Source organism: Prionailurus bengalensis, chromosome A2 (assembly GCF_016509475.1).
Source record: "Prionailurus bengalensis isolate Pbe53 chromosome A2, Fcat_Pben_1.1_paternal_pri, whole genome shotgun sequence".
NCBI classification, from domain to species: Eukaryota; Metazoa; Chordata; class Mammalia; order Carnivora; family Felidae; genus Prionailurus; species Prionailurus bengalensis.
Genome location: NC_057348.1, coordinates 20,286,146 through 20,307,753, shown reverse-complemented (window position 1 = coordinate 20,307,753; position 21,608 = coordinate 20,286,146). Strand labels below are relative to the sequence as shown.

Genomic DNA, 21,608 nt, shown 5'->3' with positions numbered 1-21,608 from the left:
ATTAGAATGGCTAAAAAACACACACAAAGAGATGATATCAAATTCTGATGAGCATATGGATCAACTAAAACTCTCATACAATGCTGCTGGAATTTCAAATTTGCAGCAATGTGGATGGAACTGGAAGGTATTATGCTGAGTGAAATAAGTCCATCAGAGAAAGACAGATATATGTATTCACTCATATGTGGATCTTGAGAAACTTAACAGAAGACTATGGGCGAAGGGAAGGGGAAAAAAAAGTTACAGAGAGGGAGGGAGGCAAACCATAAGAGACTCTTAAGGACTGAGAACAAACTGAGGGTAGATGGGCAGTGGAGGAGGGGAAAGTGGGTGATGGGCAGGAAGGAGTTCACCTGTTGGGATGAGCACTGGGTGTTGTATGTAAGCCAATTTGACAATAAATTATATTAAAAAAAAAGAAAAAATGGCATAGCCATTTGGGAATAAAATTTGATAGCATCTTATAAAGTTAAACATACATTTACAATAGCCAAAAATCCTATTCCTAGAAATTTACCTAAGAAAAATGAAAGTTTATATTCATACAAAAACCTGTAAAGAAATATTTTTTAATAGCTTTATTCATAACCAACAAAAAGTGGAAATAGTGCAAATGTCTTTCAAATAGTGAATAACTGCAATGGAATACCACTCAGCAACAGAAAAATTGGTAAGTGCAACAACATGGATGAACCTCTGGATGGCATTATGCTGAGTGAAAGAAGTCAGACTCAAAAGGCTACATTCTACATTATTTCATTCAAATGACATTCTGGAAAAGGCACACCTACAGTGATGGAGAACAGACTGTCATAGGTTAAAGGTAGGGGGAAGGTTTGACTACAAAATGGTAGCATGATGGAATTCTTAGGAATTTCAAAAATCTTGATTGTGGTGGTGGTTACATGACTATGTGTTTATCAAAATTTACAGAACTTTAAATCACAAAGAATGAATTTTGCTCTTTGTAAACTTAAAAACAAACAAATAAATAAGAATTTAAAAATTATTGTCTGTCTGGTCTGTTCCTCACTGTTACAACTACTCACTACAAGACCACTGGTTATCTCAGAGTCACAGGGTTAGGAGGGAGCTTACTGGGAAACTGGTACAGTCTCCAATCCAATACATAAATTTCTTCTAGAGGTCTCCTGGGAGCTTCTGCTTGAGAATCACCAGCAAAGAACTCCCCATCTCCCAAAGCAGGCTAGCTTACACTGGACAGTTCCTGTTGCTAGCAAGTTACTTCTTTTATTAGCTAAAATCAGCTTCACTGACTACTGTTGGTCCTAGTCCTATTCCTTGGAGCTACACATAAAAAGGCAGGGGCCATCTCCTCTGCCTTAGAGGTGGCAGAAGGTATGCACAGAGGAACAGTCTGAAGTGACTTAGTCAGAAGCTAAGGGCTTATACCTTCTGGACCCACCCCTCTGTGCAGGAGTCTATGAAATTCTGGGCTATGAGCCATGAGACGTCATCTGATCTTGGCTCTAGCCCTAGAAATGCCTGGACCATGCACCAGAGAGGAAGGGTACTATGCTCCCAGGGCCTCTCCTGAATGAAACTTGATCACAGTCTCAGTCACTCTCTCCTTGAACAGAAAATTTCTTTATATCATGTTCATTCCTTTCCTATTATTCTTTTCTGACCTCTAGCTTCGTGAAGAAAATCCACAAATCAATTCTGGTCAGCAATTAAGGGAAAACCCTTGAACAGGATTCAAGATGGGCAAGCCAAGATGGGCTGTAGCCATTCCCACTAGAACCATAGTCTGGCCATCTGGATCACCTGCCTGGGCAGAAGGGGTCCATCCAGAGGAGAGAAGGTGTCATCTTACCTGTTTAAAGTTGCCATTTTTCCTCTGCTCCCAGTCCATCATGTCATGAAAGATGGGAATCATGATGTTCCGTACTTCTGGCTGTGGGACCAGTGTCACACCCAGAAAAGGACCAATCATTCCCGGAATAAAGTGGATCTTATGTTCACCTGAACAACAAAACCCAATACATATTAGTTTATGCTTTCTTTGCTCCTTCTATAGAAGCTTCCCAAGTGTGGCCATAGCAGATACTTTCATCTGCCCTGGAAACATTGAGAGGAGAGCAAGCTCTCCCCTATGGCTCTCTGAGATACTCTTTTCCTTGGCTTTTTAGAATTCATAGATAAAACTGGCCCATCCCAGCTAAAACAAATGTTCAACAGGCATAAATTGCCTTCCCAAAGAATTTATGGGGAAACTACCCAAAAATCATTCCGAGGTCAAGGAACAGAGTTCACTACTTTAGACAGAACAGGATTTCTGAGTAACCTATGACAGTTTCATATTGTTCAGCATTTATTTAGCAAGGAATATTTATCCATTTCTGCTTAAACACAACGCACTATCCCTGGGGTCTCTACCTCTAGCCCAAAGGCATTTAAGAGATTCTTAAATACTGAGAACAAACTGAGGGTTGATGGGGGGTGGGTGAGAGGGGTAAGTGGGTGATAGGCATTGAGGAGGGCACCTGTTGGGATGAGCACTGAGTGTTGCATGGAAACCAACTTTACAATAAATTACATTTAATATAAAAAATAAAAATAAATAAGTGATGAGATTTTCATAGTCCCTGGTCCAGCCACCAGAGGCCTGAAGTTCATGGGCCTCTTCAAAGTCTGTGCTCATGTCTGCCCAAAAGGCTTCATCCTGAGTTAGCAGGAGCCTCCTGCACAGCCCTACTTGGACAGAATGGCTCAGGGACTCTGTCTGTGCTCCTCCCCATGTCTGTCCCTTGTCTTCACATTGCACTCTGATGGTAGCACTGCATATACACACACTAGACCAGCTCATCCCCCAACATTCTTTCCACGGGAAGTGGGTGATGCAGACTTCCTTGACTGGCCTGCAATCTGGGGCATGTTCGTAGAAGCCAGGGCCAGTCCTGAGGACTGTGGGACAGAACTTTTCTCTTTCTTGCAGTGGTGGAACAGAGTGAACCATTTTCCAGAGCTTTACTTTCAGTCCTTCAGAGTCTATAAAGGAGACAAACTGTGGACCAGTGTAATGATTGCTATAGCCAAGTAAAACCCGTTCTTGAGGACCAGAAAATGCCATTTACACACAAACACACACACACACATACACACACACACGCACACAGGCACACACACACAAGATAGAGGCAAGAATAGCTTTATCAGGCAAATTTGGCATCTTTTTTGGTTTCTTCTATTGTGAAAGCCTATCTAAGGGGCCAATATTAGCCCTGAGGCTGATTCTACATATCCCAATCTTGGTATTTGGTACAGTTTATTAGTACCTTGTGTTCCTGGGACTTTCAGAGTCAACTTCAGGGTTAAGACCTATACCCAGACTATGCTGGATGCAGGGTGTAAGAGTACTGAACTGGAAAGCCTGCTTGGTGAAATGTATCCCCACTCACAGAAGGAAGCCCTAATCTTCACTGGCAGGAATGCCTCCCACCTTGTTTGCTGCTTCAGGGTTAGTGACTGAGATGGTTAATGGAGGACTGGAAGATTTTATGACCACCATTCCTAAGGCTTCAGAGGCATGAACTCAGTTGAAAACAGTAATAGCTAGGAAGCGTAATGGCTTTTCAGGGTAACAGCTTCTCTAGTATCCTGAGAGGCCACTCAGAAGCCTATAATACCAAAGGATGGCTCTCCTAGTCACCAGGGCAATACAAGGATTCCACCAAACAATCTGACAATTTCAGATCCAAAGCACTGGGTATTAGAGAAGCTGCTGAAGGAAAGGGAGCTAAAATCAATCTCACTTAGGGGCTGCAATTCCCTTCTTGCATGCAATCTTCGTGCAACTGGTGGCAGAAACCTGATCTGCATGGCCTGAATACCAGAGACCCAAAAGATGTTTCAATATTTATGGAAATGAATAGCTGCCCTTGCTCATGTGCTGAGTATTTCCAAGATCTATACTTCTGTGCACTTACCATGATGAACACTGAGTAATGTACAGAAATGCTGAATCAGTATATTGTATACCTGTAACTAATATAACACTGTATGTTAACTATATTGGGATTAAAATTAAAAACTTAATTAAAAAAAGATCTATGTTTCTGAGTCTGCCACTTTTGGACTGGGACATGAAGAGTACAGAAGATCTTACTGGCATCAGTTCTTAAGCTGGAAAAAACTCCTAGAGCCTTCATACTCTTCTCCTTTGGACTTTAGTTCTCAAAAAAGGGAACGTGCATGTGTGTTACTGGGGTCTTGCTTCTCAGCCTAACTCTCCCTCTAAAAGGCTCCGTGTACATGTGGGGCAACTTCCACCTGAGGTGTTACATTAAAGATATGTAAAGGTCACTTTGGTCTGAATTAACATCCATAAAACCTGGGGGAAGTTACTAGTCTTATCACTTTTTATTTGGCTATGCAATATGTGGAAGAGAAAAATAGGGAGAAAAGACCTACCCAAATTCTGCCACATGCTGAACAGTTCATAAGCCATCATCACACGCATGTCCCCATACCTGGAAATAATAACACAGGATCCAGCTTTCAGTGGGAGAAAGTTCAGGAAGGTGGGGCTATAAACCCAATAAGGCTAGCACTTCAGCACTGTCTCTAATGCTTCCCCCAGCACTACGTCATTTGGCTGTCAACTGAACTCTCACATTTGGCTCTTTGGAAAGCTACCCAGTGAGAACCTTGTGGACTTCTGAGGAACCACTCATGGAAACATAACCCTATCTGGATGTGTGGTAGGGAGGTGAATAAGAAACATATGTCTTACTTATCTATAATCTTCTTCCTCTTGGCTGAAGTGATGATTTCTAGCTGAAGGCTTGGCTGATTTATGAACAGAACTGCCAGGCTAAAATAAGAATTCCACACCTAGAGAGACAGAGAAAGAGAAAACTTGTGACAGCCCAAGTCCTTAACCTTGCAAGGAGAGATTCTAAATATATGGATGTAGCACAGAATTCATTTTACAATTTTAAGATTTTGGTTTTTTTCCTTTATAAATGTCTTTGCAAACCACTTTTTTTTTTTCTTGACTCCTCTTAAAACCAATAGTGTTGTTTCTGGCCTAGAAAGCCTACTCCTGGATGTCTGGCTCCCAGTACCTCCAAAAGGGAGACTCTTGGGTCATATCCTAGTCATTATCAAACTTGGAAGTGGTTCAATACTATGAGCATATTAATAAAGCAAAAGCCCAGTGAGCCTGCCCTAGCTCCCAGCCACACATCTGACACCTAGCTAAGTCCATCTCAAATTCCTGACCTGAAAAATTGTGAGTAAAATAAAATGGTTGTTAATTTTAAGTAAAACAAAAACAGGAACAAAAACAGTGAGCTTGTTTTTTGGCTTTCTACTGTTATTACAAATATAGCAATGGATCTCAGGAACTCCTACCTTAAAGTCGAAGTCTGTCTCTGTAAAATTCTTGTGCAGTGCAGAAGACAGGTACTGGACAGTAGTGACTATAATACTGTAGTAAGGGAACAAGGCATTGGCAGAGTTAAAAGACTAACAATGGCATCTGTCAACTTAGCATCTATGACCTATGAGTAAACATCTTGAGTACAACTTGCTCTCATATAAGATGTAACTATGAGGGAAATGGATAGATGGCAGAAACCTCACAGAAAACTGGTCTTGGAGAAATGCTCCATAGTTGGCAGGACAGCATAGAACATCAGTGGGTTCTAGGCCTGGCTCTGCCATTACCTGACCTTGGTACAACTTCTGCCTGAGCCCAAGGGTCCCTCCCTATAACAGGGGGTGGGGGAAGTTAGTTGGTTCTTTAAGATTTCTTCTAGTTCAAAGAGTGATTCTAGTATTTTGAGGACTTTTGGGTAATGAATGTATATAATGACTACCAGAGAACTTAGAGAATAATTTTATTATTTTACTTGATAATAAGGGTTTATAATGATTAAATCCCTTTTATCATAAACTCTTATCATATACTATTATTTTTATCTATAAGTCATTTGTTTTCAGCCTTTGGTCTAGAATATCACTCTCAATTTTAGCCTGGGCAAATACAAGGAGCAATGGGAGCCTGGCTTGCCAGAGTCAAGGGCACAGGTTAAAGCAGAGAGGAAATGAAGTGGGACAGGCAGGTAAGGGTTTGATTACAGAGGCCCTTAGGTGCCAGGCAAAAGAACGTATGTCTAACACTGATTACCCTGGCTTTGGTGCAGAAGAGAGGCAAGGCAAAAAAAGTGCATTAGAGAGACCAGTCCACCAGCACAGGAAGTAACAAATTTGAAAGGTAAAAGCCTTAAAAGAAGAGGCTGTTGCTATAGGATGGGCTGAGGAGGACCATGAAGTGCTCTGAGTAGAGCTAAGAGAAAGAAACAAAAGAGAGTCAAATGGAAAATCCATGATTTGAGGAAATACATGTGCAACTTTGTTTATAACCATTCTTCTGTTCTCTATAAAATGTTTGCAATTTTGAAAAAAGAAAAAAAGTGCTCCATAAAAGATACAAAGTAGAAAGACCGTACTGATACCTTGCGAATATCTAACATAAATAATGTCACTATGTTACATGTATTGCCAACATAAAAAGCGAATCAGTGGGAGAAGGCTGAGGGCTAGAAAGTGGAAACCAAGTGGCCTTCTCCTGAGTGGAGGGAAACCAGATGAGTCAGCACCTTACCACCTGCATCACTCTCCTGGTTTGCCAATTAGAAGTACAGGCTAGAAATATGAATGGAACAGGCGATCTGGGAGCAGTCTAAGGGTGAATTCTGTGGCTGGACTCAGAAGTGGTCAAAGCCTTACAGCCAGGTCTCGGGTGCGTAATGAGCATTAGCTGTGGGAGGCAAGCAATATCTGGCAGACAACACAAATCAAATGAAGAGGAGGGCTTGGGATACTGCTTGCAACTAGAGAGCAACAAAGGCCAGTGGTCCATGAAACAGGTCTTTCTCAAGGAGGAACCTTCTCTGGGTATTATTATTTCACATCCTTTGTATTCCTTTTCTATATGAACCATGGGATCATCTGCCAGGCACTTAAGACTCCATTTTGAACTATCTTCAATGCTTTCTTCTTGAATTTATGGTAAACAGTCAAGTCCTGCTGATTGTGCCTCCAAACATTTTTCACATTTACCCTATTCTCTCTGTTCCCAAGGCCTTGGCAATCATCTCTGTCTTGCTTTCTCTCTGCCTCTCACACACACTCTCTCTCCCTAGTCTGAGAATAGCTCTGTTGATGCTGGTGCTTCCACACTCACTTGCTTGTGAGAAGTCTCATCACCATCCAGTCCCGAGGGAAGACACTCATCTTCATCAGGTTCCGGAACACACAGAAAATCTTCAGCAGGAATTCCTGATCCAGGAGGAAAATCTGATGTGAGATACCACCACTACTACTACAGCATGCATTTTCTCAACAGGGCTTTCCTGACCTCTAGACCATAAGAATGGGTGGAATCAGTGGGTCAGATTCCGATTCCCTTTGTGAGTTACTTCTCTTTTAGAGGACTGCATGAGAGTCAGATGTAGGCTAGATGGGAGAAGACCCAAACTGGGTAGAACAGATGCAGCTCTCTACCCACTGAGGCTAGTACCTAAATCCCAAAGCATAGGGAAAGTTACAGCCCATCAGAACCGGTATCCAACTGGGTCTGTGGGTCTCATTCTTTGAGCCCTGGGCCTTGGGCACTTGATGCTAAGAATCTGCTTTCGTGGATGTTAAGAACACATTGACAGGAGAAGCACTTTAGGAATGGCAGAATGAAGACCTCCAAAAATGTGCTCCTATATGAAAGCAATGAGAATACGGGCAAAGACAGGTTAAGCAAGGAGTTACAACAATCCAAGGAGTAGTCAAGAAAAATGGGTTGAATCTTAGTAGGAACAGTGGACTTCATTGCATTTTAATTTGCCCTATTCCTATCCCCTTCTTCTTCCTACCTCCACGGTATCCTTGAAAACAAGCAACTGCAGAACTACAGTAGTAGTGAAAACCAGCAGCTTAGCATTCACTAGAAGGGACAAAATGGTTTTGGAGCTCCCTCAAAAGTGCCGTCCTCAGAAAATTATTAACTTTTCTATCTGTCTGGCAGCAACCTAGGAAATTCCCATTCAGAGAGCTTATTCAATCTGGTTCAGAGCTTACTCAATGAGAAGAGCCTTTTACTTGGGGGCATTTATTGGGGAAAAAATCAGCCATAAGGATTTAACATCCTAGCTGCATGAAGAGGCCATATCAGAACATGTAAGAAAATTGCCAGAAGAGTTAAAAGAAAATCTGGGGAATGAGATATCTATATCTATATATAGATATCTATATCTATCTATCTATCTATCTATCTATCTATCTATCTATCTATCGATATACATATATAGATATATATATATGTATATGTATGTATAGGGACTTTGAAAATCTCTGACATATACGTGGGAATCTGGAAGTCCACACACGTTAGGGCTGTACGTATTCCAAGGAAAGACCGAAGAAACCTAATCTCTCACCCTGGCTGACTTTGTGGCTCTATGAGAAGTAGGAAGTGAAGGCTAAGGCAATAATGTAAACTGCTGGAGCACTGAAGGTGAGACCCAATACATGCATACAGACACTTAGCAAAGTATCAAAGACTTATTGGCTTAAGGCATTTAAGGAAATCTCTGTCCAGGTGTTAGCTGACCACTAAGCTAACTGAATGAAGACCTCAGTGGCTTCACACAACAAAGAATACAGACATTAAAGAATTAGTCCAGGAAAGTAACTAAACAAGCAAGTAAACAAATATCAGTAACAACAAAACAAAAAAAAGCAACAACAACAAATCCTGGGATGTGGGGTGGGGTGAGATCTGATTTCCAGAGTTGCCATGTTATTTACATTTTCCAGTTTTCAACAAAAAAATTATAAGATGTGAAATTAAACATGAAAGTATGACCCATACACAGGAAAAAGAAGTCAAGAGAAACTTTACCTGAGGTAGCTCAAATACTGGACTTACTAGGAAAAGACTTTAAATCAGCTGTTATAAATACCCTCAAAGAACTAAAGGAAACCATGCCAAAGAATTAAAGGAAAGTACAAGGACAATATCTCACCAAATAGAGAATATCAATAAAATAGATATAAATTATTTAAAAAGCATTAAATAGAAATTTTAGAGTTTAATAGTACCATACCTAAAATGTAAATTTTGCTAGAGAAGCTCAACAGCAGATTTGAACTGACAGAAGAAAGAATCAGGAAATTTAAAAGATAGGTCAACTGAGATTGTTCAGAGGAACAGAAAGAAAAAAATGGAGAAAAACAAACAAAGCATGAGACCTATGGGACACCACCAATTGTAAAAACATACAAATAATAGGAGAATCAGAAAAAGAGGAGAGAAAAAGAAGAGGAGATGTTGAAGAACTTTTTGAAGGAATATTGGTTAACCCAAATTTGATGAAAAAACTCCAGTTACACATCCAAACAGCTCAATGAACTCCAGATAGGATAAGACCAAAGAAATCTACATACAGACATATCATAGTGAAACTGCCAAATGCCAAAAACAAAGAGAGAATCTTGAAAGCAACAAGAGAAAAATAATTTATCTTGTGCAAATGATTTTCAATAATAGGTAACTTACCAGCAGATATGATGGAGGCCAGAAGGTATTAGAATGACATATTCAAAGTACTGAAATAACATGAACATGAATATCTCGCTAATGATAGCGAGACTATCATTCAAAAATGAAGACAAAATCAAGACATTCTTAATGTAAAGAAAAATGTAATGTAAAAAAAAACTCTTAAGAGTAAAAAAAAAAACCCCAAAACTGTGAGAATTTATTAGTAGACCTGCCCTATAAGAAATACTAATGGGAGTCTCTCAGACTTAAATAAAAGTAACTTAATTGATAAAAAGAAATATAAAGCACTAGGAAAGGTGACTATATAGGTAAATATAGAAGATAGTATACATGTAAATTCATTTACTCTTTTCCTTTTTGATTTACAAGGCAACTGCATAAAGCAATATTTATAAAACTATGTTGATGAGATTATAATATATAAATATGTAATTTATATGACAGTAACAGCACAAAAAGGGGAAAGAACTGGAGTTTTATTGGAGCAAGGTTTTGTATACTATAAAATGAAATTGGTAGATAGTTTTAAGATGTTAATTGTAATTCCCAGGGCAATCACTAAGAAAATAACTTTAAAAATATACTAAAAGAAACAATGAAGAATTAAAATGGCACACTAAAAATATTTATTTAACATAAAACAAGGGATAAATGGAGGAAAAGAGGGACAAAGAAGATCTAAGACAGATATGAAACAAACAGCAAAATGGCAGATGTACATCCTAACTTATTGGTAATTACAGTAAATGTAAATGAATGAAACATTCTAATCAAAAGGCAGAGATGGAAAGATGGATAACAAATAAACATTATCCAATTATATGTGGTCTACAAGATACATACTTTAGATTCAAAGACATAAATATATTGACAGTAAAAGGATAGGAAATATACTCAATGAAAATGGTACCCAAGAGAGCTGGTATGGCTATATTGATATTAAACAATATAGACTTTAACAAAAACTGTCATTAGAGACCAAAAAAAAAAAAAAACATTTTATAATAACTAAAGAGCCAATATGTTTTAAAGACTTAATTATTAACATATATGCATTTAAAAAAGAACCCCAGGGGGCGCCTGGGTGGCGCAGTCGGTTAAGCGTCCGACTTCAGCCAGGTCACAATCTCGCGGCCCGTGAGTTCGTGAGTTCGAGCCCCGCGTCGGGCTCTGGGCTGATGGCTCGGAGCCTGGAGCCTGTTTCCGATTCTGTGTCTCCCTCTCTCTCTGCCCCTCCCCCATTCATGCTCTGTCTCTCTCTGTCCCAAAAATAAATAAACGTTGAAAAAAAAAATTTAAAAAAATAAAAATAAAATAAAAAAAAATAAAAAAGAACCCCAGAACACATGAAGCAAAATCTGACAGAATTAAAAGGAAAAATAGACAATTCAACAATGGTAGTTGGAGGCTTCAATATACCACTTTCAATAATGTATAGCACAACTAAATAGACGATCAGCAAGGAAAAAGAAATCCTGAACAATACTATAGACTAATTAGACCTAATAGACATATAAGACACTCCATCCCACAATAGCAGGATACACATAGAAGGATATATGCATTCTCTTCTCTAGGACAGAATGTATGTCAGTCCATAAAAAAAGCCTCAATATATTTAAGAGAAATGAAATCATATAAAGCATGTTCTTCAACCACTATGGAAGGGAGTTAGAAATCTATAGTAGAAGGAAATTTGGGAAAGTAAAACACATGTGTATTAGGGGGTGCATGGGTGGCTCAGTTGGTTAAGCATCCATCTCTTGATTTCCACTCAGGTCATGATCTCATGGGTTGGTGAGTTCAAACCCCACACTGGGCTCTGAGATGACTGTGGAGTCTACTTGGGGTTCTCTCTCTGCCCCTCACCCTGCTTCGGTGTTTGCTTGCTCTCTCTCTTTCTCTCTACTTGGGGTTCTCTCTCTGCCCCTCACCCTGCTTCAGTGTTTGCTCTCTCTCTCTCTCTCTCTCTCTCTCTCTCTCTCTCAAAATAAATAAATTAAAAAATATATGTGAATTAAACAATAAACTCCCAAATAACCAATGGGTTAAACAAGAAAGCACAAGTGAAACTAGGAATACTTTGAGATGAATAAAAATGAAAACATCAAATCAAAATTTATGGGATGAAGCTATGACTTATAGCTATAGTGCCTACATTAAAAAGAGATAAGGTCTTGGAGTGCCTGGGTGGCTTAGTTGGTTGAGTAGCTGACTTTGGCTCAGGTCATGATCTCACAGTTTGTGAGTCTGAGCCCCACAATGGCTGGCTGCTGTCAGCCTGCTTCAGATCCTCTGTCCCCCTCTCTCTCTGCCCCTCCCCCACTCATGCTCATTCTCTCCCTCTCTTTCCCTCTCAAAAATAAATAAAATAAAATAAAAAGAGTTAAGATCTCAAGTCAAAACCCACCTTACACCTTAAGAAACTAGAGAAAGAAGAGCAAACTAAACATGAAGCAGGTAGAAGGGAATAATAAGTGAAACAGAGAGAACAGAACAGAGCAAAAAATGAAACCAAAAGTTGATTCTTTGAAAAGATCAACAAAATTGACAAACCCAAGAAAAAAGAGGGAAAAAAAAGAGAGAAAGAAGACACTATTACTAAAACTAGGAATGAAAGAAGGGACACCATTACCAATGACACAGAACTAAAAAGGATTATAAGGTACTACCATAAATAAATGTACACCAACAAATTATATAACCTCAATGAAATGGAAAAATTCTTAGAAAGATACAAAAAACCAGAATTCATTTAAAATGAAACAAAATCTGAATAGACCTATCATAAATGAATAGATGAAATTAATAATTTAAAAGATTCACACTAAGAAAAGTGCATGGCCAGATGGCTTCACTGGTGAATTCCACCAAATATTTAAACTAGAATTAATATTTGTCTTTTTGATTAGATCCACTCTCAATGTGAAGTGGTGTCTTACTGTGGTTTTGACTCGCATTTCCCTAATGACTAATGATGTTAAACATCTTTTCATGGGTGTATTGGCAATTTATGTATCTTCTTTTTTTTAATATGAAATTTATTGTCAAATTGGTTTCCATACAACATCCAGGGCTCATCCCAACAGGTGCCCTCCTCAATGCCCATCACCCACCGTCCTCTCCCTCCCACCCCCCATCAACCCTCAGTTTATTCCCAGTTTTTAAGAGTCTCTTATGGTTTGGCTCCCTCCCTCTCTAACCTTTTTTTCCCTCTTCCCCTCCCCCATGGTCTTCTGTTAAGTCTCAGGATCCACATAAGAGTGAAAACATATGGTATCTGTCTTCCTCTGTATGACTTATTTCACTTAGCATCACACTCTCCAGTTCCATCCACGTTGCTACAGAAGGCCATATTTCATTCTTTCTCATTGCCACATAGTATTTCATTGTGTATATAAACCACAATTTCTTTATCCATTCATCAGTTGATGGACATTTAGGCTCTTTCCATAATTTGGCTATTGTTGAAAGTGCTGCTATAAACATTGGGGTCCAAGTGCCCCTATGCATCAGCACTCCTGTATCCCTTGGGTAAATTCCTAGCTGTGCTATTGATGGCTCATAGGGTAGGTCTATTTTTAATTTTTTGAGGAACCTCCACACTGTTTTCCAGAGTGGCTGCATCAGTTTGCATTCCCACCAACAGTGCAAGAGGGTTCCCGTTTCTCCACATCCTTGCCAGCATCTATAGTCTCCTGATTTGTTCATTTTGGCCACTCTGCCTGGCGTGAGGTGGTATCTGAGTGTGGTTTTGATTTGTATTTCCCTGATGAGGAGTGACGCTGAGCATCTTTTCATATGCCTGTTGGCCATCTGTATCTTCTTTGAGGAAATGTCTATTCAAATACTTTGCTCATTTTGAAATCAAGTTGCCTTTTTATTCTTGAGTTGTAAGAGTTCTCTCTATATTTTACATGCAAGTCCTTTAGTAGATATGATTTGTCAATATTTTCTTCCATTCTGTGGGTTGTTTCACTTTCTTGTTGGCATACTTTGAAATACATAAGTTTTTAATTTTGATGAAGTCTACATCTGTTTTTTCTTTTGTTGCTTGCTTTTGGTGTCATAACTAAGAAATCACTGCTAAACTGAAGGACACAAAGATACACTCCTATGTTTCCTTCTAAGAGGTTTATAGTTTAGCTCTTACATTTAGGTCTATGATCCCTTTCCTGTTGATTTTTAAAATATGATATGAGGTAGAGGTACAACTGTTTTTTCTTTTTTTGGCACAGAGATATCAAATTGTCCCAGCACCATTTGCTGAAATGACTGCTTTACTCTTTGAATTATCTTGGCAATATTATTGAAAATCAAATGACTAAATATAAAGGTTTAGTTCTAGACTCTCAATCCAATTCCATTGATCTTTATGTCTATCTTTATGCTAGTACCAATTCTGATTACTGTTATTTTTTTGTAAGTTTTGAAACTGGGAAGTATGAATCCTTCAATTTTGTTTTCTTTTTCAAGACCATTTGGCTATTCTGAGTCCCTTTCATTCCACTATGAATTATAGATCAGACTGTCAACATCTGCAAAATGGCAGCTCAAACTTGGAGAGGTCTTATATTAAAACCTGTATATCACTTTGTGAAGTACTGTCTTAACAATATTAAGTGTTCCAATCTATGTACATGGGGTGTCTTTTCATTTATTTATGTCTTTTAAAATTAATTTTCCTAATTATTTTATTTGTTTTTATACTATTATAAATGGAACTGGTCTCTTAAATTTTATTTTTGAATTGTTCATTGCTAGTGCTAAGAAATACGATTTTTGTATATTAATTGTGTATCCTACAACTTTGCTGAACTTATTACTTCTGATAGTATTTTTTGGATGTCTTAGGGTTTTCTGTAAACAAAATCATGTCATTTGAGGACATAGTTTTACTTCTTCCTTTCCCACCTGGGTGACTTTTATTTCTTTTTTGTGCCTAAATGCTCCAGCTAGATCCTCCAATATAATGAATATAAGTGGTTAGAGCAGATGTCTTTCTCTTTTTCCTGACCTTAAGAGGAAAGCATTCAATCTTTTGTTATTAAGTCTGATGTTAGCTGTGGATTTGTCATATATGCCCTTCATCAGTCTGAAGAAATTCCCTTCTATTTCTAGTTTGTTGAATGATTATATCATGAAAGGCTGGTGGATTTTTTTAAAAAATGTGTTTTTTTAACATCCATTAGGATGATCCTCTTTTGGTCCTTTATTCTATTTAATGGTGTATTACATTGATTGATTAGCATATATTAAGCCAACCTTGCATTTCTGTGTTCAATCCCACTTGATCATGGTGTATGCTTCTTTTAATATGTTCCTGGATTCTGTTTGCTAGTATGCTGCTAAAGGTTTTGCATTTATATTTATAAGGGATATTGGTCTATAGTTTTCTTTTCTTGTGATGTCTGTTTTTGGTTTCCATGTCAGGGTAATGCTGACCTCATAAAATGAGTTGGGTTCCCTCCTCTTCTATTTCTTGTAAGAGCTTGTGAAGGATTGGTATTAATTCTTCCTTAAAAATTTGGTAGAATGTACCAATTAAGCCATCTGGTCTTGGGCTTTTCTTTGTGCAAAGTTATAAATTATTAGCTTGATCTTGTTAATTTGTGATGTCTTTTAAGAGGGATATAATCAGGGACACTGAACTGTATAGTTTAAAAGTGTAAGTTTTATGGTATGCAAATTATATCTCAATAATGCTGTCATGAAAAAAAGAACATATGTACAGAACTCTATATTTGATGTGGTGGACTGCATATGTTCCCTCATCTCTGTTTCAGCTCAAATCCTCTAAAATGATAGTTAAGAAATACATATGTCCACAGAGACAAAGGAAACAGGAAATAAGAACACAGTAATCAGAAGAGGTGAACAAATTTTGAAAGCTTTCATGGTGACTGACTTAATATACTTGAGAAAGATGACAGCTAAGAGCCTTTGGAAGTGATAGCAACAGGAAGCAAGGATTTCAGAAACTGTAGGCATCACCAGGTACCTCTGTGGGACTGAGATATGAGGGCTAAAACCAGGAAGATTGATTGACAGTCTCCCTAAGATCCCTTCTGCCATCTCATGTCCCTGGGTGACCAGGCTTTCCCCATCCTGTCAGAAGACTGAGGGCTGCTCTCTGGAGTAGCTGATTACTGAGATCTGTTCTCAAGGATACAGCAACATATGAGGGTGGACATGCCAAAATGAAAATAGGCACCGATACAAAGTTTACCTGCTAAACTGGAAGGTCCCCAGACCCTTTGTGTTATTTGGTTCCCAAAATATTGGCAGGCTACTCCATCCCTAGGAAGGGTAAATGATTCCTCTCTCAGGAAATAAACAAGCCCAAGAGAACACACCAGTAGCTATAGGAATTAGAGGATGGTCTGACCCAATGACCAGACCCTCTTTAGTCAGCTACAGGGAAGCCTGCTGGAGACAAGCCTTGCACACATATAAAGCTTCTAAGTAGCACCAGAGCACTTCACTTTCAGACCCAGGACTGACATCCAAAAGTCTGTACATATAGGAGGAAAGTCTCTAACTTTTGTCTCTAACTTTGTTTCCTGAAACAAATAAAAACAGGGCAAGTTTCCAGGAAAAAAAAAAGTGACTTGACAGTACCCAACAGATTTGACCTTGAGGAATGCTGGAAGGAGAGATTTATTACAGAGAGGTAGTAGGAAAGCCTAGCCAGATTTAAAAACCAAAAGGAAATAAGAAACATGCAAATAACAAAAGGAGCAACTAATTCCAGGAAAAAACAAAGTTCTACAAGAAAGGAAGTATAGTAGCATAGTAGTTGGGTCACCACAGTATTTACCTAGCTGTAATAAAGAAGAGTTGATTACCAATTTAAACAAGAGTGTATGCAAACTATATTGGAATAAAGTAACCACCTATATTGGAAGAAAGAGAGGAAAGATGTGTATGTGTGTGTGTGTGGGGGGGGGGAGGAGGAATGATACAGAAGAATCACCCTCATCTTTCATGGGAAGAAGAAAATAGATAATAACTGACAGTTAAAATTTTATTTATCATTTTTTTTGACAGTTAAAATTTTAAATGGCAGTAGAAACTTGAAGAACAGCAAAAGAGTTCAAAGTGGCTGCTTTTGGGGAGTAGCAATTGGACATGGGTCAGGTTGAGGCAGGGAACGACCATTTTATGTTAAGCTTTGTAATATGTTTTGACTTTTAAGACCCTGTATAATTAAAAATTTAAAAACCCACAAAGTTCTGGGTATAGTGCTTGCACACAGCAGGCTTTCAATAAATGAATGACAAATTTAAAAATAAAAAATTTATGTATATATATTGTTGTTATAAGAATAAAACATTTAACTAAAAAGTAAGAGAATGATGCTAGCCTGAGCTTTTGGATGCAAATCAGTTAGTATAACACATATGATGAAAATGCTCTAGAACAGCCAACACTGGATTTTCAGGTCAAGCACTGCTTGACTTGGATGTGAGCTTTGGGCTCTGGCTAACTTTTGGCTCACTTCAAGGGCTATCAAAGTTCATCCCTCCAAGAAGATAGGCTGACCTTATGGCAATGAGTTAATGATAACAATCTGCAGAGATCCATGTCTGTGGAAAGGCAGGCAAGATCAAATACTAGCAAGTGACGCCTAATACTTATTAACTGATACAATATGATTAATAAAGGTCATGCAAATGAAAAACAATACAATGCATTATTATGAAATGCAAATGCTGTGGTTCTGAATGGAGGCAGAGCATACAACTAAAATTTGCAATAGTTTGCTCATCAAGGGATGAACTTAGTAGCACATTCTAAGGCAAAGACATAGCCCCAGTAGTTTGTCAGCAGTGATACCACTGGAAGCTTGGGAATGCTCCCTTGTCTGGATCATGGCCCATTTCTCTGCCCTATCTGCCCTGGTGCTCTGGATCTGGAGTCTGTAGCCAATGGGTAGTGCTCACTTTTGCTCTCTACAGGTCACTTCCAGAAATACGTTTTAATAATAAATTATTATTATTATTATTAATTATCATATAGTTATTAAACAGTAGAGTCTGATTTGCAGGGGCAAAATATAAGATGAGTGTTGAGTTCATAAGAAAGGGAAGAATTCTGGTTTGCTGACAGCTACTATGGCCTAGAGCAGTCTCTCATATAGGGACATGGTCACAGGGCTGCTATTAGTGAAAACTTGCCAGTGTTACTGAGGTCTGGGTGTGTAAGAACACTGCTGGCTTTCAGCTTTGGGAAGCCATACACTCACAGCTGTAAAGTGGGGCTGGTGAACCCTTAACCCTAGGCAGAGCTGGTCACTTGTACTTGCTCCCCTGGCAGGAGAAAGCCCCTGGTCAGTCTTAGCTCATGTTTCCTTTCCTGGGTGAAAAGTCAGTTCTGAGGTAGGTTTGCTGCCTACCTTGAGTTCATCTTTGCTCTGGAAGTTGTCCAGGAGGTGCTGGTAATGGGTGTCACACATCTGGCGGAGCAGCGAGAGAAGGCAGGACACATACTCACCCTGGGGACCAACCGAGAAAACACTTGGTGCAACTAATCACAAGAGCTGTGTTTCCCCAATCCACAGAGGGCAAGGAGAGAAGGAAGGGTCTGAGATGGCCCCAATGATCATGAAAGGGAAGGTGAGAACTCTGGCCCTGAAAATGAGTTTTCCTTTCTGCTAAGTTTTCTGAAGGGCTTGGGAGTTTTAATAAGACTTCTGTAGCATGGGACTAATGGTAAAACCTTAACCTATAACAAAGAAATATTGCAAAGTGAGACAGCAAGTCTCGGTTTTTTCCCTAGGAAATTTTTGGCTACACAATCCTTTGTCACTATATATTGCCAGGCCATTGTACTGAAGTTGAAAGGGATTACTCAGAACAGGGTGCTTGGCCTTCTCTGGGCAGAATGTGGGCTCTTCCCATATTGCTCCAAGATGGGATGGCCCTTCTTCAAAATTCTTCTGGGGACCTCGTAGAGCTTACATGTGGTTACTGGAACAGGAAGATGGAACAAAGTAGTTCGACATAACTTTCTGGAAAGTAGAGTCAAAACTGACCTTTATGAGAAGGTGAATTATGGGCTTTAAGATAAGTTTGGGGCGCCTGGGTGGTGCAGTCGGTTAAGCGTCTGACTTCAGCCAGGTCACGATCTCGCGGTCCATGAGTTCGAGCCCCGCGTCAGGCTCAGGGCTGATGGCTCAGAGCCTGGATTCTGTGTCTCCCTCTCTCTCTGCCCCTCCCCCATTCATGCTCTGTCTCTCTCTGTCCCAAAAATAAATAAACGTTGAAAAAAAAATTAAAAAAAAAAAAGATAAGTAAAAATTTATGGATACAAAAATGAGCCTTTAAGATTCCTTCAAGTTCCAACTGGGATAACATGGAAGAAGACCTTGTTTTAAGGACTCCAAGAATTTTACCATCTTATGGCAATTTTTGGCATAGGGAAGCTGACCAAATATTTTTAAACTCATGGAAATTTGACAACAATATTTTTGGCTCTCAAATCATTTCTAGACACATGAAATTATTCTACAAATGTATATGTGTAGAACATATACATGTATATGAACCTCAGTTTTATCTGAGCATGGGCATAATAATGGGCATAATAAGCTATAATTCCTAGATTTAGTAGGAGGATTGGAGGAATGAATGCACATAAAACTTTTCAGTGAAAAAGTCCAGTATGTAAAGGAAGTGCTCAGTAAATTATGCAGTTATTATTATCTTCATTAAAACTATGTAATTTAGTGTTGTTAACTGAGTTAATATTTGTAAAGTGCATAAAGCAGGGGTAGGCCTATAGCAAGAATTGTGTAGTTGTTGGTCAGAAGGATGGGTTACCAGGACATACCAGGGTACATGTTTTTACCTATAGTGAGAGTGCTCTCAACAGTAGATCCAAAGGGAACATTCTTTCTAAGCCCAGTGCTTCAGAACACATGCCTGCTCTCTGTTCCCCTTTCCCTCCCTAGCGTTTGGCTAGCTCCCACAGAGAATTTGCTTCAAGGAAACCACTGCAGTCTCTCACCTGCCAAATGGAAGAGTCCGTGCAACCTGTTTATTGTGTTCTGCCATCAGGGGTAAGAAGTCCACTCTGGGTGGAGGAGTGGGAACTGTCTCTCTGTCCCTCCTGAGACGTTTCCCCAGGCTGTTTCTCTTCTAATTGTCCAGTAATGCCAGTGCAATTCTAACTCATCACATTTTTTCCTGATGCTAGACATTTAGGTACAAATGTTGTGGACAAAAATAACTAGTTTGTAGATACAACCAAATTCTAAGAAAATTATTCTGTTGTGCACATCATTTAGGAGAGCCTGCTACTAGAAGGAATACTCCATTTTCCCCCTTCAATCTCTTACTGCATCTCTGCTCCACTCTACAGAACAGGAAATGAGTTGGCACAAAGGCAAAGGCCAACAGAGACAGTGTGCAGGAAAGCGAGACAGGGAGCATTCCCCACATCTGCCCTAGAGTAGACTTCTGGGACTACAAACATAGAGCCTTCAGAGTGGAGACAGGAGCTAGATGCGAGAAAGGAAGAAGGCAGCATGCTGACAACCATGCAGGGAGGTGGAGATGAAGGTGGTGCTATGAGGAGGTGGGGTTGGTGTGGAGGAGCCCCAGGTTAGAAAAGAAGGCAAGAAAACCTGAATGTTAGTTACTAACAGTGATCTCGGCTGTGCACTGCGGGCACCGCTGCCCTCTTACCGCCTCCTGAGCGTGCGATTTGCTCATGATGGTGAGCAGAGTCTGCAAGAGCACGTCCAGGAGGCTCTCCACCATCATTTCTACCTCCTCCATGACATCTGCCTCCTGGAGCGAGCAGTGAGAGAACACACCGTTAGCACCAACCTGGCTGACGTGCAGCTGGCAGCACTTACAAAGTGTGTGGCATCAGGAGTGGTCTTCTGATTGGACTCTCAACACTGAGCTCTTGGCCTCACTAGCATGAGATGTCAAGGAACCTGGGACAACAGCTCTGAGAAAAGGTGAGGCAAACCTGTCTCTGTTGCCCTGGTATGGTAGCCGGGTCTTCGCCTAACCCAGCACCACTTGACACCCACAGTTCTGAACCTCAGGTAGATACCTTAATTTCAGTATACAAGGCAGAAGCAAAGGTCGTGAAGTACCTGTTTACCTTGATTTCCCTAGAAGAGTCTGGAAAAAGCACAACATTGCTAACACTTTGAGAAAATGGTATTCATGCCACAAGGTGTGGTGGTGGCACCTTCAGGACTGCTAACACACACCTGAATGCACATAGAAGTATTTCAGTCTTTAAAAGGAATGTTTTCTTCTCAGGCCTTTCTTCTTAGGTGATCTCAAGCTTTGCTGGCCCCACTGTTGCTCAGATATGTCTACATCTCTCTTTTGAGCTTCTCAGCATTCTTGCTCATGTTTCCTGGTCCACCTGAAGGACTCTGGTCTCAGTGTGTCTTTCTCAGGCAGCCTCACAAAAACAATGGCAGGCCCCCACTGAGGGCTGCTTCTCAGCCACCACACTCTGAATTTAGGAAGTGTCTGTGCTGTCCTTCTATAGACCTCTCATGTTGAATCTCAAATCTTGTAGCCTAATTTTATTTATCTCACAGAGATTCCCACTGTCCCTTCTCCAGCCTCTTTTTATTATTACTGGTACAAATGTCTATCTGTCCATCCATCCACCAACCCATTATTCATTAAGCAGTTACCATGTGCCACTCACTTTTCGTGAATCTGAGTATACAAAGGTGAACAAGGAAGATAGTATCTTTATGCTCATGGAGCTTAAATTCCACCCCAATCCATTCATTCAATATAATTATACTGTGACCCATTCCACATGAAGAATTGGAGCAACTCTTGGTGCTAAAGTCATCTTTATCATCTGCTATACTGATCGCTAACACTCTCACCTGTGATGTCTCTCTGACTAGTTGTAAGCAACTAGTTGCACCTGACTCTAGTACCACAGATACAACCAGACCATCTCTTTCAGGTTTAAACTGTTTCCATTCCTTCTCCATTCCTTTTCTTCCCTTTATTTTCCCTTC

The 21,608-nt window shown here is 39.6% G+C and overlaps 1 protein-coding gene across 13 annotated transcripts in view; it reads right to left on the bottom strand.

Moving 5' to 3' along the window:
* DOCK3 (dedicator of cytokinesis 3) overlaps nucleotides 1–21,608 on the bottom strand; it is a 598,286-nt gene that overhangs the window by 54,552 nt on the left and 522,126 nt on the right. For 12 of the 13 annotated variants that reach the window (XM_043587437.1, XM_043587445.1, XM_043587439.1 and 9 more), the window contains 7 exons: nucleotides 20,242–20,388; nucleotides 17,991–18,089; nucleotides 7,220–7,314; nucleotides 5,383–5,458; nucleotides 4,760–4,860; nucleotides 4,438–4,496; nucleotides 1,841–1,989 (listed from right to left, as the gene is read on the bottom strand). In XM_043587437.1, the coding sequence (XP_043443372.1) occupies nucleotides 1,841–1,989; nucleotides 4,438–4,496; nucleotides 4,760–4,860; nucleotides 5,383–5,458; nucleotides 7,220–7,314; nucleotides 17,991–18,089; nucleotides 20,242–20,388 (726 nt within the window). The remainder of the gene's footprint in view (nucleotides 1–1,840; nucleotides 1,990–4,437; nucleotides 4,497–4,759; nucleotides 4,861–5,382; nucleotides 5,459–7,219; nucleotides 7,315–17,990; nucleotides 18,090–20,241; nucleotides 20,389–21,608) is intronic. The other variant, XM_043587441.1, reaches the window with a different exon arrangement.